Raw genomic sequence first — 27789 nt, forward strand, 5'->3', positions numbered from 1 at the left:
CTGCAGTCCTTAGCGAACGTGAGGCCCCGCCCCCGCCCCCCGTGAGGCCGCGCGCCCCGCGCCGCAGGTACCGGGCCGTGGCCCCGCCCCCTCCCGCGCGGCTCCCCGTGGGCGCGGTCCCGCTCCGGCGCGCGGCCGGGGAGAGGGGCGGCGGCGGCGGCGGCGGCAGGTGAGGGGGGAGCGCGCTGCGGGGCGGCAGAGGCTGAGGCGGGTGGGCGGGAGCGGCCTCGCGGGCGGCGGGGCAGCGGCCCCCGCGGCGGCGGCCCCCGCGGCGGCGGCAGCGGGCTCCGCCGGCCCCCGCCATCTCGCGGGGCGCCCGGGCACCAGGCCGTGCCCCAGGCCCGGCCCCAGGCCCGGCCTTGCGGCGGGGCTGATGTCGCCTCCGCCGTGTGCCGGCGCGGGCGCGGTGTGGCCGGAGCCGCCAGGTGCTGGTGAGCGAGGAGAAGATAAGTGGAATTTCTCATATTAATTCCGTTCTGTTCCATTACTCACAAAGTTAGTAAACATAAACGCACCTTACTGTATTTTTTTTTTCCTTGGGGGCGGGAGGGTTGCTTTCAGCTGGTTTACAAACATACGGTGTTTCCTACTAGGTAACAAACTCCGGGGCGGTAGTTGCCTCCCTTTGTGTGCAAGTGTGCGGGTTAGGCGGAGCAAGTAAAATACGTGGTGGAAGAGATTGGTCAAAGCTAGCACAACATCTCTATTTATTTTAAAAAGCTTGTAGACCATAACACAACCGAAATGTTCCTATACTTTAAAAGTTCCTGTAGGTCTTAAGAAAACATTCCGTTGTGGTAAATTGTTTAAAACCTGAACAATAAAATTCAGCAGGCATACCTATAAGTAACCAGATCATAGTGTTGCATAACTGAAGTTTTGCTGAATCTGAGCTAAGTGTTAAACAAGGATTGTTTTATTTATAATCTATTCTCTGGGAATTGCATAGCTTAAGTGTTTTTCAGTGAACCTAAAAACAATTAGCGTAAAAGGATTTGGAATTGCAATGGCTTAGAGTTGGCAGTAAACCTTTTTTAAGTGTTTTTGTTATAGTTTGTTTGCTTTGCCCGTAGAAAGGGAGGTGACTGCTGTAAACAGGGGAGTAGGAGAAGTTGGTGTCATGCTGTTTTGAAGCATGTGACGTATGGTTCCTGGGGCTCTACTATCCTGTTTCAAATGTAGCAATTAAGTACTTCCAGAGAATGTTCTCGTCTTTTCATTTCATTCTGGACTTGCAATTTGGAATCAAATTAAGCCAAATAAAAGCTATGAACAGGAAAAAATATTCTGAAAAATAAAGAATGTAAATATCTAGATGAGAGAGTGCAGTGGTTGGTTTGTCTTCTAGAAGGCAGCACAGTGATCTGCATGTTCTGAAGGTTACTCTACAGAGATGATTCTCCTGCTTTAATGTAATGGCATGTGAGACCAGTCTGCGCTGGAGTTTGGATATGTAACTGGCTCTGCATTTCCCTCCTTGGTGCACTGATGTGAACTCTTATCTAAAAGTGTTTTACCAAATTAGTTTCTGCTTCTTCCAATATATGAATTGACAGTAAACTTATATATTCATAGAAAAGCCTTAAACCCTAAGATTGTGACCTTCATCTGAACATTGTATCCTTGAGCTGTAAATTATGTATTAGTGTGATTTTTAAACCCTGTTACAATTTGTAGCAAGTAAATATTTTAGATAGCTGGAAATTCTGGTGCATCTACAGTAGCAGATGCATTTGTATGCATATAAAGGATTTTTTTAAAAAATACCATATTCATAAATATATATATATTTATATAAGTTCTGACATAATATCCCTGTGTGCTTATTTTTATTGAAAAAAATACATAAGATTTAAGCAACCAAGTGTGCCTCTAGCTCACTTAACCTAACGCTTCCATTTTTTAAAGAATATTCTTTTATCACTGTTAAGAGTTTTGGGGATGTGGGCAGTGCATTGGTGGTGTCAGCCCCTTTTCTTTTTTAGTGGGTGAGTTTACTATCTTAGTTTGAATCAAGAAAGTCATTTAGAAGGAAGTTTTGGTCACCATTTAATATGCTTTGACTCACAAAGCGGGATGGTCTTGCAATATACAAAAGAAACTAAACCAGAAAATGCTCCCTGGAACAGACCTAATGCATTTCAGCTGTTAATAAGCATCCCATCAATTAAAGTAGTCTGAAATAAAAACTGCTGAAGCATGCCTGGTGTAGGTGTTGGATGCACAATACTGAGTGCTTTGCTGTGCAGATCTGCTCATGTTTAGGTGTGCTGCTGGCTAGTATGGGTTTGTTTGAGGCAGAAAATAGTTTCAGTAACTCAAAGTTGAAGAAAAGAATCTGGACCTTAGCCTAGCTACAGGAGAGTGTCTTGGCTCCAATGCAGGTGTGACTAGCTTCTTTCAAACTGTGTGATGCTGAAGCAGTTCAACTGTGTGATTCGTGAGTTAAAGTCATATAACTAACCACAGGATTATGCTGCTCTAGAAGCTACTGAATTGTCCAAATCCCACACCTGAGTAGCAAAATGTGAACCAGCAGGGATTTATGCAATTGACATTTCTACTTCCTAGGATGCTGTTAAATAGTCAGCCTCATCCCGCCGTGAGGCAGAGATGCTCTTGAGGAGTCGTTGCCAATTTGAAATTTCTCCTTGTGGTTGTGTTCCCATAGCTTTCAAACATACTGAGTGTGTGAAGATTTTACTGTATAGTCAAAGGACTGGAGGTTTTGCTTTCCCTGACTGAAGGAATTATCTCAAGAGTTTTTCTCAATCTTTCCCGCTGACATAGGTTCATTTCATATTTACTTATTTGTATTCAGTCATATTTCATATTTATTTCAAGCAGGAGAATGAAAATATCACCCTGCAATTAGGAAACACATTCAGTTTTTACTCCAGTAGGTGATTGATTTTGTATGACATGAATCAGATTGATAGTTTCCCATTTCACAACAGCTTGCAGCCTTGTAGTTGGTATACTCTTGGGCAAAACGTGTGGTGACTCAAATCCTATTAATCCAAAGAGATAGCATCTAATTTGCATCTTGTGTGAGTGCTTCTTTTGATATTTTGTTAGAACTGGATGCTGCTGCTTTTTGGGGCAGTTTGAGACTACCTTATTTTTATGTTACTTTATTTGAAATGTGTGTGTGCATACACAAAAATTAATTTTGGCTTGAAATGGTTTTGTTATAGAAAAAAATACCCAGACTTATTTATGTTTTTTCCCCAAACTTATTTTATTCCATTTTAGTCTGCTGTCAAAATGGAAAACTAGTTATTATCACACTAGTTTTGATGTATGTGCTTGTAAAACTTAATTGCTTCAATTCAAGCTGCATAAAATCTGCCCGGTTAACACTGCTACAGTATTATATGCAATAAAGTTATTTTGAAAAATACTTTGAAAGCAGATCTGTCATACTTCAGTGAGTATATGTAATATATGTTACTTCACCTGTATATATTTGCAAATACAGTTTATTATGTTTTCCTTTGATTCATTATTGCATGCATATTTGATTCATATAGTCTGCTCTGTGCATCTTACAGAAACAATTCTGAAAAAAAATGGTACTGTTTTTGCTAAACAGTTAAACTGTATCAATTTCTCAGACTTAAAATTGCTGACTTCATAAAACAAAATAGCACTTAAATCATAAAAAATCTTTCACAATCTTACTTTAATTTTCTTTCATTTTAATAGTGAAAGTTCTGTCAGAGACCTGGAAGACAGAGACAGGAAAAGACATCCTTTAAAATATACAGATGTCATTTTAAGGCAGCATTTTATATTCGTATTAAATTCCTTGTGGGAGTGTTTAACTACTGATACTGATATTAACCATCTCAATATTTTATAGTTTCTTCCAAAGGTGGTTGCTTTCACTTAAAGTAAAAAAAAAAAAAGTTATGATAACATATCTGTCTTCCCCTGCAGGTACTATTCTTGAAGAGGAAGGCATGGATCATCAAGTGGATGAACCTTGAACTCCTGGATCAGAAACTGAGGGCTTTTTTGTTTTTTGTTTTTTTTCATGAAGGATGGCAACACCATATGTTCCCGTTCCTATTCCTATTGGAAGTTCATCTTCCAGCTTTACAAACAGAAACCAAAGAAGTTCTTCTTTTGGGAGTGTGTCAACAAGTTCAAGCTCCTCAAAAGGACAGGTGGAGGACTCTACTGTTGATAGTTTTAAAAAGATGAGCGTGCCTGACCAGATTGGCTCTACGTCATCTGTGTGTAGTAGTCCACTTGTTCGGACTAAGTTTACAGGTATGGACACATCCATAGAATACTGTTCTCAACCCGTAGAAGATATGGAGCAGAATACAGATTCAAGGAGCTGGGAAGATCGACCATCCACACCTACTATACTGGGTTATGAGGTGATGGAGGAAAGGGCAAAATTCACTGTAAGTTTCAGGGATAGTACGGTTAATCTTACATAGACATTCAGATAATGATTGAATATACTTTGTATTCTGTTTCGTAAATGAAACCTGCAGTTCAGGAATATTGTAGTACTTTGCAAATATCAATCTAGCTTCAAAATACTGTATTCTGGCAGGAAAGTATCCTCCCCATTTTAGTGGTGAGGGAATTGAACCAGTCTTTTCCTGAAATTATGTATGCAGAATAGAAATGCTTTGCTCTACTTCAAGTATCATGAATTTCTCCGGGAAAAGTCTTTAAGTTCCTTACAAACTTAAATTCCTTGCAAAATTGAACTGGATAATTAAACATCTTAAAATGTAATTTTTATTTTGAATGAGCAGCAAAACACCCTGATATTTAGCTTTTACAGTTACATTGAAGTAAATATTGTGTTTCTGAGTACAAACACTGAGCAGGGGAGTTGGACTAGGTGATCTCCCGAGGTCCCTTCCAACCTTACTGATTCTATGACATTGCTGGGTTTAGTTTCTCACTGGGGGAAACCTATTCCGTTCCGGAGGCCTCAGGGTAAGCTGTCGCATGGGTGGTAGCTTATGGCAAAACACTAGCTTAACTGTTTAAAATGATTTTTTTTTCTCAAAATATACAGTAGCTGACAATGCTGTCATAGGTTTTTAATATTATTATGCATGGTAGCATAAAACAAGAGCCCTCAAAATTTTGCATGTGAGTTAAAGGATTCTTTTAAAATAGTACCTTCAAAGCTAAAACTATAAATGTTGTATGTATGTTGTTATATTGACATAGTTTGATCTGAAAATATGCCAAAGCATATTCTAGTATGCTTATAGTCATTACATGTGGAAAGCTGGATCACAGTACAAATGAACATTCTTCATATTTAACATAATTGAATGCTTTTTTTGTTCTTTCTGAATTCACTTCTTATCTTGCCATGTTTGTTTCAGAGAGCAATGGAAACATAAGCAATTAATTAAAGATAAACTTGTAATTATGTGTTAAAGCTAGTGAGTAAGGAATGCTAAAAAATTTGGTCACTGCTATAGTGCAAAATCAGTGGAAGGAAGTGGAAATGAAATTGAAGTCAATTTTAAAAACTGCAGAAAGGAGACTTTCTAAAGTTTTCATTCAGTTTGTATAGCATTTTGTTGTTCCCAAGAATATAAATTTGAATTAATTATGCTGGGACATGTACTAACTTTAAAAGTTAAATATTAGTCTATTTTTGGAGTGCATAGATAGTAAAGCTTAGGAAAAAAAAACTATGGCTAATGTGGAATGTTTGCTTGCTGTTCAGTATTTTTCTTTTTAGGTCTTGAATTAATTGAAATTTTCACTACTTTAATAAGTTAAGTGGAAATGATAGTGAGATCCTAAATCATCTAGAAATTGGTTTCTAATGCATATTTTCATTGAGTATTTTGCATTTATCGAATAAGGCAATTTAAGACTGACTTGAACTTGTTGAATTCTGTTGTTGCTTTCCCCCTAAAGCATGTGTGAATTAACTGAGAGTCAATTCTGTAATACTTGAGAGCTTTGTTTCTTAATTGCAAGCCTTAAAAAGGAAAAAAATACCTTTTTTTCCTAGTTGTGTAGGAAAACAAAAAAATGTTTGTTTCAGGTTGACCATATTTTTTTCAGCCAGTAAATCACAAGACCTATTATGTTCCTCATTAGACTTGTTAGGCTGACCGTAATTTGAGAAGAATACTTTTAAGTTGCCTAATATTTACTTGGAAAACATTCAAAGGGAGGGACAAGCTAGCTAGGGTTGGTTTTTGTTTGTTTTTTTCATAAGTGGATATGTAAGCAATACTTTTGCAAAACTTTTAATAGAATACTCTGTAAATGAACAAACCTATTCCAAAGCTTCTTGTTCTGTGTTTAACTGCATACTAGCAAACTAGCTTCATAAGCAGTTCTGCTTTATGAAATCTTTATAAAATAGAGCTTCCTGGTTGTTCAAAGCTTAGTATGACAGGAAGAGTAAAATATTTGGATCTACATTTATGCAGAAAAATGCAAGAAAATGGGATTGTATTTGGATGCTGGCTTTGCAGACACATTATACTTACAGAATGGATTTTAAAAGCTAATAGCTTTTTATAGCTAACATATTGCCTCTGCCCCAGTATGTGATGTCTGTGGGTGCTGCTACTTCAAAGTAGAGGTTAGAAAAGGTTTAAAGAAGAATTTAGTTAAATGCCTATTGAGTGATTGTTTATCACTATAGTTCCAGAAATATATTTTTCTTCCTTAGAGATTAGTAATTTTAATCTAAAAGAAAATGTAAATTAAGAAAGGTAACTCAGTGCAATTGCAAAGTCTCTTTTTTCTTATATTGGAAAAAGTAAGGCTGTGACATGAGAACTGTTTTCCTAGACTTTGTTTCTAATCGAAGTTATATTTTATATTTATTGGCTTTAGGCATTTGATCGTTGGTCACTTTTGCCTTTCTCTTAATTTACTCTGCTTTGCACACTCCCACTGCAGTCCTCCAAAAGGTGATTGATTTTATTGTTGTTGTTGCAATAACCTATTTTCTTGTAAGTTGGGGAATAGTACTGTTGTACTGTTGTTTTGCTACATCTAATTCAAAAGATCAGTTATTTCTGGTTTACAATGCTAGTGTAATCATTCTGATGTAGTTACCTACAGAGATGGTTGGGTGTTCATATTCTACCTGGAAAGACAAAAATTGATGTTCAAGACAAATCAAAATAGGATTTTTGACAAGACAGAAACAGAACAGGATCTTATTTTTTTTATCCTACATCTTTTTTTCTCTTGTGAACCAAGGCATATGAGCTGTGTTAAAATAATATAAGGCTCAATAGCTGCATGGTTTCTACTGTTGTCTAAAAAGCAGATTGGCCTCCAGAATTAATAAGTAAAACTGAAATTCGGTAGAAGTTAAAGTGGATCTATAAAACATATTTCACTTATCTCTTTGGTTGCAAGGACTTGATTTTTCATAGAGGAGAAATCTGGAAACAGTTCACAAACGTGCCAAAGAAGGAAGTAGTTAATTATATTTGGAAAAATATAAGAAAATCTTTCCTTAAATTTTGAATTTATTAATACTGTTGTTTTAGAGTTTTTTTAATTGATGAGTTCTTTCTATTTCATTAAAAAGAAAAAAAAGAAGAATTTCAGCCTTCCAGCCAATGTAGCATGAAGTTCTGCACTTTTTTCTGATGTTTTTTTTTCCCACACAGGTGTATAAAATACTAGTAAAAAGAACTCCAGAGGAAAGTTGGGTGGTTTTCAGACGGTACACTGACTTTTCCAGGCTTAATGACAAGGTGAGTGATAAGTTTACAATAGTAAATTCTCAACCAGCTTGCTTCACTCTTATTCTTTGTTTCCTTCTGTTTCATATTTTTGTCACTTTTTCTTCTGCTTTGGCTTCTTTCCTGCATATAAAACATTTACTATATTATTAAAAGAAACACATAGGATTCTTCATTTTTGCAAAGATTGTGCCTGTGAAATAATCAGTATATGGAAGATACTTGAAGTTATTAGTGTGCTTCATAATTTATAGGGTGTGTTAGCACCAAATGTACAGGGAATTACCTCTTACTAATTTTTTTTTTTTTTTTTGCCTGGACATAGAAGTAGGGCCTGTATCCTTCCTTTTACAGGAATGATCAAGTAATATTAATTTAGACTTCAGTATACTGTCTCCAGTGCAGCAAAATCTGGCTTTGAGGGGCATAGGCTGATACTTCTGATGCTCAAAAAAGAGTTATCTTTTGTGTTGATCAGTCTTTAGTTTTTAGAGTTTTTGAAGTTAATTGTGACATATCGGATCACTATCGGTAGTGTGGAAAACTAAAATGTCACACAACCTTTTTAGACTACATACTTAGATGTTTTCGTTTATACAAATAAAATTTCTATAATCAAATCTTTGACAAGAATATTTGACTTCTGCCTAGATTTGGAAGAGGAAGTTTTAGCCTTTGTATCATTGGCTATTTTTTTTTCCATCTTTTAATATACATCTAAACAATTTTTTTGTTACAATTCTGGAATTCTCTTTAAATTTCAGAATTACGGCACATTTCAAGTAATGCAGCTGGCATTTCTAGATCTCTTAAGAGTTGAAGAGTAAATGATTGTATGCTCTTATCAGTGCTTCAAAAGACATGATACAATATTTGCAGCTCCCTGTTGATAATACTAGAAATGAAATTTCATACATGTATACATTTAGGATTTTCTGTACCATATTTGTTATACATTGTACCTTGTTTATATTGAGTTTCTAGCAATGTATAAATACATTATGTTAAACATGACTCTATAACATAATGTATTTATACATTGCTAGAAACGCAATATATAGAGTCATTTTTCCAGCCTCCTTCTTGTGATTGGTGGCAGATTATTCATTCTCTGAAATGATATCAGAAAGTTGCCATTAAACACCCACTGAACTGAATAATTGAGTGCTGTATGTATCATAGTTTGGAGTACTGATTGACAGATGGCTTTTCAGGAAGACCAAGTAAAGAGAGAAAAGAGCAGGTCTTGCATTGTGTGGTAATGCTTAGATAAATGCTTGTTCTCAAGTCCAAGCTGATCTGAGAGTTGGACTTAGAAATGACTGAAAATGGAGAAAAGAATAGGGACAACTTAACAATAGAACATATGTAGATAAAATTACACAGACCAGATGAATGCAGTTTCTCTGAAAAAAAAAAACAAAAAAAAAAACATAAAATAGACAGGAATAGGATCCTGGGAAGAATTTGGATGCAACTTCCATTACTTTCTTAAAAATTTTTAGTATAGGGCAGTAAATAAAAACTAATGAGAATAAAAGACATCAGAATGATGAACTCTCCTTCTTTTGAGAAACATAAGCGTAGAGTGAATTAAGCATCAGAAGAGCAGAATTCAAACCCAATAAACTAGAGAGTTTTGACATTCAAAACATTTCTTTCCAGGAGATGAAAAGGATATGAAAATGTCATGCCTATTGAAAGAAAACAAAAGGCAATGGCATACTAGTCTAATGCAAAGGAAAGAGAAATATGTTACCAGTATGGGTACATGAGAAGTCCTCTAGTGATTTCAGAAACAAAAGCAATCAATCAGAAGAGAAGAATACACAAACAGAGGTCAGCACAAAGGAGTAGCACAAACCTGGAAAAGAATAAGGCAGAAGTGCTGAGATGCAGGAAAAAACTGTCACAGGATGACTGAAGCAATAAAGCTCTATTAATTATTAGAGACAGAACTAATAGGAGAGAGGAAAATACAGGTGCGTTACTTGAAAGCAAACTATGGAAAGCAAATAGAAAAGGATATGGCAAAGACAAAAATTGTCTTTCTCCATAATTTTAACAAAAACATTAATTTGAGAGCATGTTGAATATGATGGAATCTGAGGGATTTGAAGCTTAAGGACACCTAGTGGATTGGAGAAATGTGTGAAAAATGCACTTTTATCTTGAGAAAAGATGCAAGAACTTTGTGTGGTTTATTACGCTACCTGTAAAGGTGTTAAATAATAAAATGGCCAGTTCTTAAGAAGCAAGAACTTAACTATTTTTCCCCGAGGGTGTGCATTCTTTCCTTCATGTGACATGCATGATCTATCACATAATGATGTAGGAGACATCTAGGAAGTATTCTGGGTCTATGTAAGGTGTCACAAGCAGCGAACTTGTCTGACCCACAGTTTTTTCTGCTGCACATGAGGAGTGCTTGAGAAGGAATACCTCAAGAGTATGTTGTTGAAAGTGGATTTGTTGACAGCTTTCTCAAACTCTTCATCCACAAAAGGAGCAATCTGTGGGTAGACATACTCTTCCCTTACAAAGAAAATGGTGTGATCTGCATAAAGAGACAAGTGAAATCATCATTAAATAGAAATCCAGCTGGTTGAAATGCTTTCCCAGCCATGGTTATCTATCATCCTCTCTACAATTAAGATTATACAGGACCTTCTTTTGTTATCTCTTCTGGGTCCTGTGCCATTCAGTATTTCATTAACTAACAGGGGTTATGGGGCGTGGAAGATACTTACATGCATGGTGATGATGATAATTTTGTAATAGGTGAAGGAACCTATTGAAGATGATCAAAGACAAAAATAGTCTTTTTATCAGACTGAGTTTTGTCTTATTAGATGACATGTACAATGTTGTCAGGAAACACTAAATGCACAAAGTAAGAAGACTTTGACAATAAACAATTGTACAGATAAGGAACTAATAGTCACCATAGACTACAAATTAACTGTGCAGTGACTGTGATCTTAAAAGGCACTTTTCTCATGTTATGAACAAACATAAGCCCCTAAGGTGGTTATTTCTCTAAAATGTTTAGTGAGATTCTAGCTGGAATACAATGTTTGGTTTTGTTATGTTTTGTTTAATTTTTTTAACTTAATCTGCTGAAGAGTTACTGAGGAACTTTTTTCTGAGAGTCCATAAAGCATAGTTAAAAACAGCAATCTTATTGTCACAGTGCTTAAATTTGTTACGCAAAGATCAACATGCCCACTGAACGGTTGTCCTGCAGCTATGTAAACATTGAGTGCTAAAATGTTTTCTGAGGAGATTCTGGAATCTCTGTTATTGGAACATTCATATAAATGTATTAGATATATTCAGTACATCTGACAGAATTTTGCTTGATCCTGTCTTCATGAAAAGATTAACTGTTTCTTGTGGGAATTGCAGTTACATTAGTTTTGTAAAACCTGTTTTGTTCGCTGTAAATCCAGATTTTATGTGTGTGCATCAAACATCCCATTTAAGAAGACAAATCTAAAGGTGTTTTATGAAAGTGTTAAGGTTTTGTTATGTTCATGCATTGTAGAAAAGTAAGTAAATTGGCATTCTTGTCCAAGTTGAGCATTGTATAATTTTAAGCCTCTATTTAATTCCATATTTCATTTCTGAATTAAAGAAAGACATTCTAGGTATTTCTGACACTGAATATATCTAATTGCTGTTTAGGTAAGCCAAGGGTATAATTTTGCATGTTAGTACTAAGAATTATGCCACATCTATGTATAAATAGTTTGGGTCTTCAAGGAGATGCTAGAAGTATTTCATGCATCTGTCATAATTCATTCTGATCCAGAAGTTTTTCCTCAAAAAAGATGAATTGAAAGTGTTGAAGGTCTGTAATGGCATTTATATTTTTTTATTTATATGATACTTTTTGTCTCTGAGTACTTTAGAAGAAACATCACCAAAATGATTACCCAGATATCTAACACTTACTACTTACATAACACTTTCTTATACTTACTAACTTAGTAAGTTCGGGAGCAAAACAAAAACAGAAGTGAAAAAATCTTTATGTGGTGAATTTGAGGTCATTTGATTGCCTAAGGCAAAACAGGAAGCAGTAGAACTGTGCCTAGAATCTATACAACAATTTGGATTGAACTTATAGTTGAGACTTACCTAGTGCTTGAATTTAACAGAAGATGAAAACATCCTGTAATTCTGAGTAAAGTTCAATGCCTTCATCAATTTCAATATTTCGTACTGGCGTTTTTTGTATCTCTCCATTCATCTTTGGTTTCTATTTCAGCTGAAGGATATGTTTCCAGGCTTTCGATTGGCTCTTCCACCAAAGCGCTGGTTCAAGGATAATTATAATCCTGACTTCTTGGAAGATCGACAGTTGGGACTACAAGCATTCCTCCAAAACCTAGTAGCTCATAAAGATATTGCTAACTGGTACATGATTTGAATTTTATGGGTTATGTTTTTTCTACTCAAACTGCTAGCATAGGCCATTAAATTCCAGCAGTATGTCTTTGAGCAGCACAGTATAGAATTTTGTTAATGTTGTGCAATTAGTCATTATATGCATTATTTGGTGTCCTATTAAATTTATTACATTTTAACCTTAAGCACAAAAAGGCCATTGCAGTATTTTGAACTGTGCATGGTTAACTACAAACTGCATGCAGTAGTATTTAATTTAAAAATGTTAGACTAACCCATTTTTTACTTCTAAAGAGTCTTTTCTGAACAGTGAAAGCAGATTTGATGTAGTCATAGTTTATATTGCAATGAAGCATTAGGTTTTCATAATGTTAAGCCCTTACAATGTTATGCAGTAACTTCTTAAAATTTGCATTAAACTGGCATAATGTGCATTACCTGACATAATAAGAGAAGTACTTTTACAGATTACTTTACATAAGCAAATGTCAAAACAAGTCAAAGAAGACTGAAGAAGAGTCTAAAAAATCATAATATGATTAAGTAACCAAGTGCAGAGGTCTTACTGACCAAAGTCTTTTTTTTCAAGATCCTGCCAAGCCTGGCAGAGAAGAGCGGCATAATTCTGGCAAATTAAATGTAACATCATATTAATATAGGCCAAAGAAGAATTTTAAGAAGCAAGTTGCTAAAGGCATAGCTGTTAGTTCTAAATACTTTTTCCAACATCAGAAATAGAAAATCTTGGGGAATTCTTGATCATCTTCTGACCTAAGTAAAAGGATCATTCAGGAAAGATCAGACTGTTGTGAAATTCCTAAATGCTTTTTTCATACTAGCATTCATTTCAGAGCAAATGAGAGGTTACTTTACCAGTTCCATTCTTTTGAGGAACTATCTTCAATTGAAATATCATTAAAAATGAAGAGTAAGAAATTGTCCAGAGCAAACAGGATTCCCTCAAGAATTTTACAGGAACTAAAATGTAAAATTGCTGAACAAGTAAGTTTCAGAATTTCCTCATTTTTAAGATTAAGATTGGGCGCAGTGGTGAGCATGCCAAAAAAGGGATTCTTCTCTAAACATCAGTTACTGCTGTGTTACTAGACATAGAATAGTAAGCTAGATGGACTGAATGTCTCTGAAGATTATATGCTGAGTGTCACATTGTTGCAGCTAGTCTGGGATTTCAGCTAGTTTATTTGTATGTTGATGATGGTCCAAAATGATTGGACAAAACACTGTAAAAATCTTTCATGATCTAATGCAAAAACAAGTATATAGCTTTTGAAAACATTTCTAATCAGATCTAGAAGGGAATTTAAATGGTTGTGGAGTTGTTAGTTAGAGCGTAGATAATAGTAGTGTGAGGGTGGTTTTTTTTTTTAAAAAAAAAAAGTTTTGGCTGTGTAAGACTCTGCCTTAAATTTTAAGTTATTTTAAGCCTTACATTTTAGGATGTAAGGCTTGCATATAATGAAGGTCTGGATTCTTCATGAAATTATTAAATTGGGAAGGTTTGATATGTCTGAATTTCCCTGCTTAGTAATAAAAGTTACTATTGAGTTAATATTTGCACTTTATAGCAGCAGTGTGAGAATCTAACTCTGCTTCTACCATAAAACCTCACCCTTTTACTTCTACAGTTTTGCAAAAAAATCAGAAACTGCTTGAGTCATAGCAAAACCAAACTACCCATCTGTCTTTGTAGAGAAATCTTTCCTTTTTATTTATGCACTGTGTTAGTATTGAGATATAGCTAGTATGTAGGAAACTCTCCCTTTAGATAAATTATTTGTTTTATCTACTGATAATAGCACTAGATTCACAAAGTAGTTTAAAGGTAGAACATAGGCTGGCCTGCAGATCACTGAGTTCAGAATCTGCATTTTATGGATTAATTTCTTATCTTTTTTATTGTATTGAAGATTCAGTGAAAGATCAAATTGAAATCCACTCAGAGTTTAGTATGTTCAAGAAAATTTCACATAACCCAGGAGGTGGGAGAAAGAAGTTTAACCTGCTAAACAAAAGCCTCAGCTGGCTTCGTAAATGATAGCTCTTCTGTTCCCACTCTGTGCAAGGAGCAGCTTGAAAGGGAGGAACTCAGCTGTTGAGTTTTGTTGTACAACCAGACTCTGTGTGCACGGCACTGACTTTCCTGCCCTGAGCTGCTGCCCTTAACACTGTTTTGGCATTGCTGTCTTTCTTGAGAAGGATGTCAGCTGGCTTAGGAGTGAAAAAGAAAGGAAGGATCCATGCATAGCAGCAGTGCTACATGATGTGGAAGATGTGTGTGAACTATCATAGTATTAAGACAGAATTTTCTCCTATTTGTTAAATGAAGAAAAGAGGTATGACATGGAGGGGAAAATAGGGTCAAAGACTCTCAAAGCTAGATTGGAAATTAATATTTATGCTACCAAGGAAACATTTTTATAATAGAAACTAAACATGTTCTCAGTGCTCCTAAGTTACAGTGACTTGTGGCATTGTTTCTTGATTTCCATATGTACAAGACTGAATCTACAGCTCTTGATTTCAAGATGTTTCCAAAACTATAGAAAAGAATATTCTGCAAGCAGCTTTAGCAAGGTCAAAAATGAGTATGAACTATTAAGTAATTATACATATGAATCGAACATTTGTGCACATTCATTCTTTTGGGTATTCCTTTTTTCATGTGCAAGCATTACTGGATGTTGTGTCATCTTAATTCTATTGTAGCGAAGTGTAGTATTACTAGCAAAATATAGAAACTAAATATTCTAAATAAACATTTGAACAGAGGTAGGTGAATGAAGGATAGTTATTGAAGAAAAATAATGAACAGAAATTTTCCCATGTGACAAGTTCTTCTGAGAAAGCCATATGTGAGCTCATTCAGCACAATTTTCTTCTTCATGAAAAGAACAATTCAACCATAAAAGATGGACTTGAGCATCATGTTAGAAAAGGGTCACTTCAAATAGGCAGATTAAACAATCTGGAAAACAAATATACTGTTCTTTTTCATTGAAAGACTACTTTCTACAGCTGAATAACCTTTCATTTGGTAAAGTTTGAGGTTATATTTCTTAATAATTTAAATAATTTAAAGACTTGTCACTGTCTATCATTTTCTGAGCTAACAGGACGGATAATTTTGTTTTAAGTAGCAAGATTTTTATTATCTTTCAAGTACTTGAAGAAAACTATTGTAGTTGTAGACTTTTAGGCCATGGCTTGCACAGATCATAAATCGATTTATGTAAGTCAGTGTTGGGGAGGGTTGAAAAAAGGAAGTTTGTAAGGAAAGCATGGAGGAGATCTCCACTGTGGACCACATCTATCACAGACTAAGTGGGGAAAGGACTGGATTAGCGTAATAGAAGGAGGAATTTTTTGGGATGTGTAAAGGCTACTGGTGAAGATGGAGGTGAAGACAAGAATTCAAACCAAATGTTGGCCAAAAAAAAAAAAAATCTTAAAGTCTGCAACAGCAAATTGGAAACAGGCTTACACAAATCCAGCAACAAAATAAAGGTGAAATACAGCATGCATTTTAGATAAATATTTGTTAGAGCTTTCCTAAAAGTCATGATAGAATCAACAATTAAGTGTTTACTTAAAAAACGTTTCCCCATTTTGATTACCAAACCTGAACTGTTTGGTCAGACTAGTTGCTGGGAGAAAATAGTGTCCTTTCTTATGTTTGTACTTAGTGTTTGCTTCAGATAGACAGAATGAGAGGAAGACAGAAAACTACTTCATTTTACTCTTACCTTCCCATGGGACTTGCATGGGAGAAAAAGAATGAATTCCTTTAGATTCACATCTTCCATTTTTGTGCATTCATTACAATGGAAGATGATTTACAGACTTGTAAATAGTGAGTGCAAGGTACAGAATTGCTAATAAGCCTGTATTATTCTGTTCTAAAGGTATTTGTAGAAGAATGAATTAAACAGCAGGAAAGGTATATTCACAGGAAAATTGGGTGAAGATGCATGTTTGGGAATAATTGCTTATATAAGCTCTGCAGTTGGAGATAACAGATACCTTATTTTGGAGTAAACCAGAAGATTGTACACACTTTCTTCTTCTGACCTTTGCAAAACAGTGCATGGATGAACATTGTGACTGTTTCACAATTTCAAGACGACTGTTACACAATTTCAAGATGAATGTATTGGTTGCAAATGTATGTTTAGCAAAGACAGGTAGTACATCCATGATCCATTAACCTTGGCAATTTTTTCTTTTATAACTTTTTTTGTACTGTGTATACGTCAATAGATTGTGATGTTAGCAATATGGAGACACATGAGCACATCTTTCATTGCCCATGGTTAGTTGCATTGATATACCCTGAAGAGATCTATGTATGAATTTTAGTGAATATTTTTTTATTCACTTTCTTATTTTTACTAGGAGAATTTTTCAAGCATCTTCAATATAAAAGTAATAAGCTTACTTCTCAGTTGTCATGAAGTAATAATTTCTCTGAAGCTTAAAAAAAACACTCTAAATTGGATATTGCCTTCTCTTTTACAACTCTTAAGAGCACTTTTGCAAACTTTTAAGTTAAACTGTAGAGTACTATCCTTGATTAACACACATACTTGAGACTTAGTAGTTTGTTAAAATTATTAGGACTGCTTGGGAGTAAAGTGAGGGTGAATTTTCTTCAAGTCTCTTGAAGAAATATTGACATCATATCTAAGTATTGTTGCTTTTTTATATACTTTAACTAATTCACTTCGTTTTATTTGGTAAAGCCTTGCAGTGAGAGAATTTCTTTGTCTGGATGATCCTCCGGGTCCTTTTGATAGTCTAGAAGAGAGCAGGGTAAGTACTATGTAATATGACAAAAGCAAAAGGCAGTAGTTGTTAGAATACTGTGAAAATCTGTTGATTAGGGCGGATGTTACAAATAAAACATCTTTGTTTCCATTCTTTCCTGAAAAATTGTAAATGCGTATATTTTAAAACTGACACATGATCTTTTGATAACTAGTGCACACTGATAATCTATGACTGCTGTACCTGATACTTGTCCTAAGATGTACTCTTTTTTTTTGCCTCTGCAAGCATCAGGTGGGTTATTTTGTTCATTTGTTTTCTTTTTTTTAAGACAACAACTGACAGTAGAAGAGATTTTGTTCTGAGTATGAATAAGGAAAGTTTATGAAGATTTAGTGGACACATTGTAACAATGTGTAGAAATTAGACTTCCAGTCTTGCAGTAAAGTGGTTATGCTGTGAAATCTAATGAAACAGTTAACTTCAACCACCAAAAATAATCATTAACTCAGACAATTTTCCTGTAGTGTTCTTGCAAAATATTTGCAAACAACTGGTTCAAGTAGTCTCATAAGACAGCAGCTTTTCAAGATGCATTTGAGTGAAATGGACAGCTAATGCTGTAGGCTGCAGCCTATTTTGCCAAAAGTATTTCAGTGGCATGCAGAGCTATATCAACTGGTCATTTTAGTTTTCTTGCTTTGTAGAATAAAAATACCTTTTGGAACTGCACATATACTGTTAATACTATAGAAAGTGTAAATGTTAAGCAAAGCTCCTTCTACTAGGTTTATTTTTTACTGTTTTTGAGTGAGTGGAGTGCTTTGGCTCTGGTTCCACTACTATGTACATCTGAAGGATTTGGTGTGTTTTTTTGTGTTACAGATTTTCATTTGATTTCTATGTGGTTACCTTTTATCTTAAATAGTTAATTGTAAGTTGAAGAACTAAAAAGATAATAACATTACAGGAATTATTTGTTCATATTAATTAGGAAACATAAGCTCACTTTGATCATACATACTGTGCAGAAGTATCATCAAAGTTATTCTTTCACCACAGGAATTTAGGCAAACTATTAAAATAGATCTACTGCTGTTGTGCTGACTACTAGCCATTTCTGTTAGTAATTCAGTGTCTGTCAATTAAGATCATTTTGTTATCCCAGTCAGTAAGACAAATTGACTTGAAAGTCATCAATTAATGTAAGAAATAAATCAGTAGAAATGGATATATGATTGAAAAATATTACATTTATTTTAATTGTATAATTACAAGGAAACAACATTTTAAAGAAATTGATTTGTAAGTTTACTTCAGTTAAAGCAAAGAATAGAATCTTGATGTTCTTCTAAGATCATAAAATTATCTAGAACAATATCCTAACCAATTTGGTTTTTATTGAGCTCATAAAATATTGATACTCAACATATTCCATGAATTAGTAGTTAGTTGCATGTAGAATTAAGTCGAGAAACTTGCTTGGGTTTTAAGATGTGTTTGGGTTTCTTGTATATCAAGAACGTTTAAATTAAATCAGAATTGTACACTGCTGTTGATATACTTACTAGTAATAGAATAGCAGGCTCTGTGCCAACACTTTTTTCATTTCCTACATTGAATGATCTTGCATTATACATTGGCTTTGTGCATTAAGTCTTGAGATTGCTCACTCAAATTCATCAGGGTGAACTGTGTATATGTGTCATCTTGAGGAGAGTAACAGAAAATACCTACTATGATGGAGTAGTTAGTGGATTTAGTATTTAAACTTTTTCAAACATCTTTTTTTCTATTGGTCTTCTCACATTCATAATTGTGAATTTGTAACAGTTACATATTGGTATGTAACTGTGCTACTTTCCATCTGTATCTTGGATAAGGGAGAAAACATGCAATTTGTCTGAATAGTCTTTGTTCTCTGTCATGAAATTGCTAGTCTCTGACACTTGCATCGAAACAGACTTCAAAATCATGTGAAAAATGCTTTTATGAGGGGAGAGGAGTAGGAGGAAGTTCAGCTGATCTGTACAGGCAGAAAGATTCACAACTAGGGACTGCACGTCGGAAGAGGGAAACCTCTTTGTGAGAACAGTGTTTATTTTGTAGTGATACAAACATCAAGGATGCAGCAAGGTATTTGCATTGCAGTTCGGTGTAGTACAATGTGTTGTCCGAAGCAAAGTGACGTGTTATATTAAGGACAAAAGTGATCTGTTTTCTTAAAAGCTCATATAGCTGTTCATGGTAATCAATACAAAGAATAGCTACAATCCCATTACAGTTTGGTATTTCTAAAAGCAAAATCAATAAAGGTGATCCACTGAGTTAAATGGAAAGTTCTTAAATCTTTCTTTTAGGCTTTCTGTGAAACTCTGGAGGAAACAAATTACCGTCTACAGAAAGAACTACTTGAAAAACAAAGGGAAGTTGAGTCACTGAAGAAATTATTAAATGAAAAACAACTTCACATAGATGCTATTGAAAGAAGAATTAGGTATGTAGAAATTGTACGATTTTTAGGAGTTTCTTCCCACAAACATGTTTTCCATGGATAGTCACGCCTAATTCTAACTGTGTTCTTGAAACATGTTTTCCACGTGATAGCTGCACAGAAAGATTATTGAAAGTACTTCCTTCTCTTGTATTGTCAAAAAGCTGTTAATTTCCTACAAATTGAATATTATTCCATCTTTTCCCCTAAAGTAACACTGGTTATGTTTCCTCATCTTTTAGTTCTTGTAAAGATATTGTAAAGATTCTGCATTTGAAATTCTGGATAGATGGAACACCTCACTAGAGTTGACAGCGGTAGAAAAATTCCAACTTGTGTACTCGAAGCTTTGATAGAGCATAGTGATCAAGTGATTATACATCTGTATTAATGACTTTAACTGTGTTGTTCTGAGGTGCCTGGAATGATGCAACAGATAGCTTTGAAATAACATTGGAGATTATCTATTTATGTCCAAGAAAAAATGATGGCATTTCATAGTAAAACTTTATGGTGACTGTCTGCTGAATTGTGCAGGGAAGTTGATGCTGAAGTACTTAATCTGCTGAGTCAGTCATTGTGGAGTTTCCTTAGCAAAGGATTAGAAGCTATTTTAATAGTGTTTTGGATGTTCATTCTAGCATATCCCTGTTGGGGTGATTTAAGCTTAAATGGGCTAGATATGAAAAAGAATATAAATGTAGTTGTTGTGGCTTATTATAAATTCTGATCCAAATACCATAGTCAGCTTGTTACTTTTCCTGAAGGGAAATAATGAGGTTTGAAAAATGCTTTCCCTTTTTGAGAAGGAAGTTATGGCACTTACTGCTAGCTTGAACACTGATATGGCCAATAAAAATCAAATAACTCACATTTGGCCATGATATATTCATCATGGTAAAAAATTCTTTGTTACTAAAATTAAATTAAGAAGGCATAGGGGATTTTTTTTTTACTGCTTTCCCTGAAGATAGGTTTCCTAACACTAGGGTGCCCTATTTCTCTGACTGTATTGAAAGTAATTCAATTAGTAGCTGAAGTCTACATGAGAAATAATTACTGTGAATTTTCAATTGTAAAAGTAAGTTGCTTAATTCTTCCATTTCTGCTAGAGTAAAACTCTGACCTTGCTAAAGAAATCTGTTTATCTGATGGGAATTAACCCACTGAAAGAACAAAAAAAAAAAAAAATAATTTGACCTTCTTGAAGTGAAATTTTGATCTGATAGCTCAACAGGAATTAAGAGTCTTCTACCTTTACCATCTAGAGGCCACGTACTTGAGATTTATGTAAAATAGGAGCAGAACAATTGGACAAGGTGTTAGACTTGTAGGCATCCACATATCTCATCTCACTGGATTTGGCCCTAACATGATAAATAATTCTAGAGAATACTACTATTGTATTACTAAAAATGCATGCTTTAAACTATAACAGTAGAAGAAATAGTACTTAGAGCAATTGGAAAGTAGTGAAGATTATCTTCAGCACAAACTTGTGTACAAGCCAACTGAAGTAGCAGTTTTCGGCACTAAATTAATAAGCTTTCCACACGGAAAAATATTTTGGAAACTTTTTTTGCCCATTCTGCATGGCCATATTTTCACTTTTAGCCAGGATTGCCAATTCATGGGATGCTGTTAAGGAAAAGCTTGTTACCTATCTCTTTTATTCTTAATGGAAAATACATTGCTCTGATAACTTTATATGTGAGTATAAAGTTACAATGGAGAAGCTTGAGAAACTATTCAAAAAAAAAAAGAAAATCTTTTTATCATCCTGTCTCTTCTACTTCTGGCTATATTTTGATTTTAGCCTAGAAGGATTTGTGTGGCTTAGATCATCTGTTTCTAATTTCTTACCTATATTCTAATCGCTTCTCTGGGATTGAATTCTTTTGTACAGCCACTAAAATGTGATGCACCCAGAGGATTGAATTCAGTTTAGGAATGAGTAGCTGGAACAGATAAATTATTTAAATAGCTATCCAGTGCAAACCCTGCATCTTTGCAGTGATAAAAGAAATGGGGCATATAGGAGTCAGATTTTCCAGAAATAGCTAAGTTTTAGTGAAATAAACAGCTCTTCACTGATGAGTGTTTGCCATAAATGGATTGGTGGTACTCTGTTCTTATTTGTTATAGGGATTTATCTTTAGGAAAAATGACTCGTCAAATGTCAGGAGAAGAAAGTGAGTGCAGTGGTGAGGTGGAGTCTTCTGCAGTAGAAGCAGACCAGGGTACCCTGGGTGAGGACAGCTGGTAAATACCATTTTATTTCATAAAATATGTTTTGTTTTGTTTTGTTTTTTTTCCTTAAAGTACATTTTTAAATATGTGGTCTTAAATACTGCTCAGCTGAGGAATTTGGCATTTTATTGCACATATTTGTAGCTATCCCATGTTTCATGCAGGCCCTCAGGATAGATCTTGCAGTATAAATGTGATCACTGGTACAAGTGATAAGTTGAATGAGTCTTGAAATGTGTGGTGGATTGCAGACGTAAAACTACTGTGGAGAATCATGTTTCCATTTGACAAAACTTATTGATCCATTATTGCAGCTCAGATAAAGAGAATCACGAGGCGTGCTGGAGTGGCTCTTTGGCTGAAAATTCTGTACCAGAAATTGAAGTTGCTGAAGTAGCGTATACTGCTGATGAAGAAGAATAGATCAGCAGCATCTGCTGTTACCTTGAAAAGTGATGCTTGGGACAGACCCTGTGGGTAGGGGCTTATAGTAGCTGTACAGAATTTACAGTAAAGAGCAAGAATGCACATAGTGAATGTTTACATAAATCCTTACAAATTATTGAAATAAGAAATATACTCAGTGCTGCTTTGATTTCAGTTTTTATCTAGCCTTTATATATTTAATATATTGAAGTCTAATAAGGGCTAAAATCAGCTAAAATTTAGGTAATGTACATATGCAATTTGGCTGAATTTTCTAGTGGAGTGATAAAAACTTCACTTTGTGTCAGCAAACACATTTAACTAGTGTGTCATGTGTTGCCACTGATGTGACACATCTGATGTGTTCATCTGTTTGGTATTTGTGTTTTCATATTCTTATAGCCATAAATTAATGCTTGTTGAAGTAAAAACAGACTCATCTTACGTTTAATGAGAGTGTTAGAATTTGTTGTTTTTAAATTCTGAAAATGAAGATTATTTCTCTGGAAATTTTAATGCAATGCAATAGGAAAACTTACAGTACCAAGAGAAAAGTACTTGCAAAATGGGATTATAGTTGGACATTTTAATCAAAAACTGGTCATTTTTGCTGAAGGAACTAATGAGACCCCCAAAACACTGTGTATTTACATCCCAAGAAAGCATGCTGTAATACTTTGTTTGGTTTGGTAATGCTACTTTTTAATCTGGGATACCTTTGCTATATACCCACATAACAATATGTCAGTGAGTTTGCCTTTTGCCTGGAACACTACCTCTTACCATCTTGCAAATGCATTCATGCCTTGTTTAAAAATATTCTAGATTATATGGAGATGATCGAAAGACTTGTAAAGAAGCCATATTTTTTTCTGCACAGTTCATAACTAGATTGTATCTAGTTGCAATGTATTTTTGTTTCAGTGTATTGTACACATGGGGATATTGCTGCATATGTTCTATAGCCTATTTTTCAAATCGTATTAAGACAGGAGATGCACTTTATTATAATTAAGACTCCATTGTGCCAAGTTCAGTTGGCTAATTGGTTGAGAAAGGGGAATTGCAGGGAGAGGATTGTGTAGTGCCTTTTTGTATTTTACTTGTTCGTTACTGCAGATTTTTGTTATAGTGCTCTGGGTCAGCTTTATGGAATCTTTGACAGCTTGTCCCTATTCTTCATTTATTTACTGAAAGTGCCTTGTTTTATTCTGCTTTTCCAATAGGAAGAATGCTCTTTTGTTTTAATCTTCCCCCCCTCCCCATACCACCCACATCTTTGTTTAATGTTGTTAATATGCAGTGTCTTTGTGCTGGAGTTTTCAAAGGGAACTTTGTACTTCAGGCTGTGCATACAATGACCTTTATGCAGAACTGTATAAGCCTTCTTGGTGAAATAAAAATATGGACAAAACACCTGTCTTCTCTTTTCCACTGCAGAAAATACTTTGATCACCTTGTTTGTTAAAAAGGACAATATTATTAGAAAGAGGCATCTCTTACCTCAGTGATTTCATATAATTACTCAAGTTTTGCTCTGAGTTCCAGTTGTCTTTGTACCAAAAATTGTCTGCATGAATACGAATGAGAACGCTGTAACAGCACACCAGAAAAATTGCTGTACTTTTGCTGAAATTTTGCTGAAGATTAAAATGAAAAATAACTCACCTTTTTTTATATTCTATATGAATCATCACAGACATTGAGTGAACTCAATAAAGTTATGACACTTCTTGAAAATTCACGTAATCTTTTGTTAGATATTACTTATTTGAAAAGAAGATTAAACTGTGTTTATTAAAATAATGTTAACTTTACAACTATAAATGCTTCTAAAATTTTGAAAATGTGCTTGGACCATACATGATAAGAATTTTAAAAGTTTTATTTAAATAAATCTGCAAATCTCATCACTAAAGATTAAAGCATGATACAAACATCTTACAATTTAGTTATGAGAAGGAAAAAGGAATGTAAATTTTGTTGTGCTCTGTCTTTAAGCTTGTAAGATACTTTGCTGTCTCAAAATATTTAGTGTCACATGTATAGACACTTTTGTTTAATTGAAGTCAAAGTTCCTTTAATCTGAGCTGAAAAACTGATTTTGCTCAGCAGCCATGGTAAGTGGTATCATTTACATATGTTATAGGTGAGTGAATAGTTATCCTGCTAAAACAAATGCTGAATTTTTCAATTTGTGTAACCCCAAGTGATCTGTGACATTAATAGAGATGGCTTCCAAGTCTGTTTTGTACTATTTTTTTTTTCTGGTGTTCGTACTTCTCTTCTGGCAATATTTGCCTCCCGCTTCATGAAGTATTGACTTGCTGCTGTATTTTTTTTTTTTTAGTACAGAAAATGCCAACTTGCAATCATTTCATTCATGAGAATTGGACAATGGAATTCTATTTGGGTTCTTCGCAGTGAGTGGAGGAGCATTTGAACTGAAATCGTAGCGTAGTTAGCTAATTGTAAGGATTGCAACCAGTGACAGACACGCTTTGTTCTCCTGTTGTAAATAAATTACTCTAAAGGTAATTAATAGTTCAGCAAGTGATTTATAGTTTATTTTATCTTAGTTCTAGATTTTGATACATTGTACCTAGGTTAATTTTACTGAGGTTTAACTCTTACTTCAGATTATTTATGAAAGTTGTTAATCCTTCAGAATATTTTGATCCTCCAAAGCACTTGCAGTCCACCCATGCTCTTTTTCTCTGCTTTTGATTTGTGTACTCCTAAATGAATTAAAATGCTGAATAGTACTGAATCAAGAATGAGTCCCTATAAAACTCCCACTTCATACCTTTCCCACTCTGACAACTGTTAATTACTGTGAGTATAATAGTTCCATTGAATGAGCTCAGAGAAGGGAGCAAATTCACTAATTCATGAAACTGCACCTGACAGTTGTAGGAGAGAATAGCCTATAAAGTGTGTTCCAGTATGTTACTGTATTCATTTTCATGTGTTAAGCATCTGTTTGTTGTTTTGGGGTTTATAGTTGCAGAGAAAAGGGGCAGAGTAAGTAGGTATGTCTGGATGGTATGTCTGTCCCAAACTGTTCTTTACCATATGCATCTGCATTAGACCACTAATTAGCTTGATTTTTTTTTTTTTCCAATCTATGGTTTCTACTCCCTATTGAATCATTGCTATGGAGCAGTAACAATGATCCTGCCACATGTCTGGGTTTCTGGTAGAACTGGTAACATGCAACTTTCTGTAGGGAATTTTAGTTTTTTTTCATTATTATTTTATTTCTGTGCTACAGCAAGCTCTAGTAATCACTGAGAGAGGAATTCTGAAGACTCATCATGTGAAATTGGTGCTACTGCTTTTTGTGTGTGTGTGTGTGTGACATCTCAAATGCCACAAGTAAATAGGCTAGAGTCATGAAATCTCCAAGGGAAGGTAGAATGCTGTGGAAATATTCCCATTGTGGAATACCAGGTCTCTCCTGGGAAGATCCTAATAAGAGGTCTTTCCTTCTGTCATTTCTTTGAGTATTTCAGGTAAGTCTTTGTCCCATAGATTAGTACCTCTAGATCTGTAGGCAGATCCAACATTCAAAAATACAATTACGTAATATCCTGTAAAGTATAAGATGTATTTTTAAAAGATCCTAGAGTATCAGAGCTTTATTCACTCATACACGTTTCTTTATATAAACCTGGAAAACTGTTAATGTAGGCATCTCCAAATAAGATGTCTCTTTCTGACAGTTTGTATTCTGGATGAACAGTTCAATGTCAGTGCATCTTTTTGTTCTACATTTAGTTTTTATCTTAATCACTTTTTTTTTTAATGCATATGACTGTGTATTTCCTACCTGGAGGAAAAGATGAGAGAGAATGGGGAGAAAGAGGTGACTGTCTACCTTGTTTACACTTAAAGACATTTCCTGTTTGAAAATGAAGATGAATTTAATGATTTGTTAACCAGTACCATTTCTTCACTAAATGTTATCTTCTGTGTTACAAGGGGTTTATGTTCTGTGATATCCTAATCCTAAACCTCTTTCTATCTGGATTTCTAGAGTTTCTTTGTCCGTAACACTGCATTTTCTTTGTAATTATTTGTTATTCAAACCTTTTTTCTAGTCTTCTTTCTGAGGGTAATCTCTGAATTTGGTCCTTCTCATGTGTGTATTTCAAAGAAAACAAACTGAGCTAGGCTTTCTTTATTAGATGTTTTTAACCTGACTTTTCCAAAGTTTGACTTATCTTTTGTTACGAGATTTAACTGTAGAGTTTTGGAAGAGTAGAACAGTGGGAAAATACAGCCCTCATTTATTTTTAAAATGAATAAAGGATTAACATAATCTTACCTTGTAAGAGATATACGTGACTAACTTTAGTCATCCCTACTTAGGAGTTACAGTGACTCCTAGCCATATATATCATGCTGTTGGTTTATAGATTAGTCTCCAGTTGGATGATTCGAACATTATACTGAAATACAAAATGTTTCTCCTTAAATTTCTTCGAGGCTTCGTGAATGTGTAACTAGTCTGATGATTGCTCCAGAGACGGGAGGACACTGTTATGAAATATGTCTAAGCATAACCCAGTCCTTCATATGCAAAGCATCTCTTTCTTTTGGTGGGCACATTTCATAAGGACCCAAAATGCTCTTTTATCCAGCAGCATCAAAGTAAACTGATAGCAGCATTAAAGGACACTTCAACAAGAGTCAGTCTAAGTTACAATTAAGCTGCCCAGAGCTGGGCTGAAGGAGGAGTTTTTTTTCACTGTCATTTGGGAATAACAGAAAGGCTGAAGGAGCTGTTCAAAGAGTGAAATTTACTTTGTTCTTAAGGGTAATTCTCTGCAGCTGAGTAAATCCTGATGTTTGAGTCATTCTTGTGAATAATACTCTAACTGAACTGGCAAAGCTTCTCTTTCTCTCACCCCCCCTCACGCCCCCCATTTCTTTTTAAGTATATATATTTTTAACCTCCAACCTAAAAGAAAAGTACTCTGCAACTCACTTGCATCTGGGTTACACACAAGAGACTTACCCTATGCCTGTTCTGATGCCATTCCTGTCTCGTCAAAGATACTACTCTGAACTGGGACTCTGCCTTTGCTTGCAGTTATCACAGTGTCATGCTGGGACTGATTCAGGCCAGCATTCTGGTATTGCTTGTAAAACAGTAAACCTGTGAGCGTTGTGGCTCTGGAAAAAGAGGAGACTTGAAACTGGAAAGCTTGAATAACTGCCATCAGCCATCAGTGGCACTGTCTCTCTTAGCCAGAGCTGAGCCCTTCTTGGGGAAACAAGAATGTGTAAGCACACAGTGTTCATCCTGTGCTGCACTGACACCGCCACCAAGGACCGGTCTTGCCTGCCTGTGGGCACTGTAGCTTAGCTGGTTAAAGCAGCTGCCTCATGATGGGGATCCTCAGCTCAACTCCCAGCAGTGCCTGAATCTCATCTGCCTTAAAGGGAGCTAGAAGGTTCTGCAGAACCTTGTTAGCCCCTCAAGACTAGGGTTGTGGTTTTCAGCACAATATCTGTAGAGACCTTTGCCCCCTCCATGCTTCAAAAAGTTTGCTGTTTCACACTCACCGCTCTTGTGACTGAAGAACGTCGAAGGCTGCTCCAGATACTGCATTTATCCTCGTGTATTGTATTACCTCCTCTTTGCACGTAGGGAAGAAGAGGAAGAAAGCAATTACACGATTCACTCTAATTGCC

General features: G+C 35.2%; 1 protein-coding gene across 4 annotated transcripts; it reads left to right on the forward strand.

Moving 5' to 3' along the window:
* On the forward strand, positions 1-23502 carry SNX16 (sorting nexin 16). Of its 4 annotated transcripts, none has more exons than XM_062568161.1 (8): positions 1-67; positions 3943-4418; positions 7644-7730; positions 11992-12140; positions 16892-16961; positions 19277-19413; positions 21556-21672; positions 21975-23502. In XM_062568161.1, exons 2-8 carry the CDS (start codon positions 4047-4049, stop codon positions 22081-22083), a joined length of 1041 nt encoding a protein of 346 aa, XP_062424145.1. In that variant the 5' UTR covers positions 1-67; positions 3943-4046; the 3' UTR covers positions 22084-23502. The 4 variants fall into 4 exon arrangements, with proteins under 4 accessions (XP_062424145.1, XP_062424143.1, XP_062424146.1 ...); XM_062568159.1 differs by lacking the exon at positions 1-67 and adding an exon at positions 103-169; XM_062568160.1 differs by lacking the exon at positions 1-67 and adding an exon at positions 376-495.
* The last annotated feature ends 4287 nt before the right edge of the window (positions 23503-27789 follow it).

The sequence above is a fragment of the Rhea pennata genome, chromosome 2, assembly GCF_028389875.1.
Source record: "Rhea pennata isolate bPtePen1 chromosome 2, bPtePen1.pri, whole genome shotgun sequence".
NCBI lineage: Eukaryota > Metazoa > Chordata > Aves > Rheiformes > Rheidae > Rhea > Rhea pennata.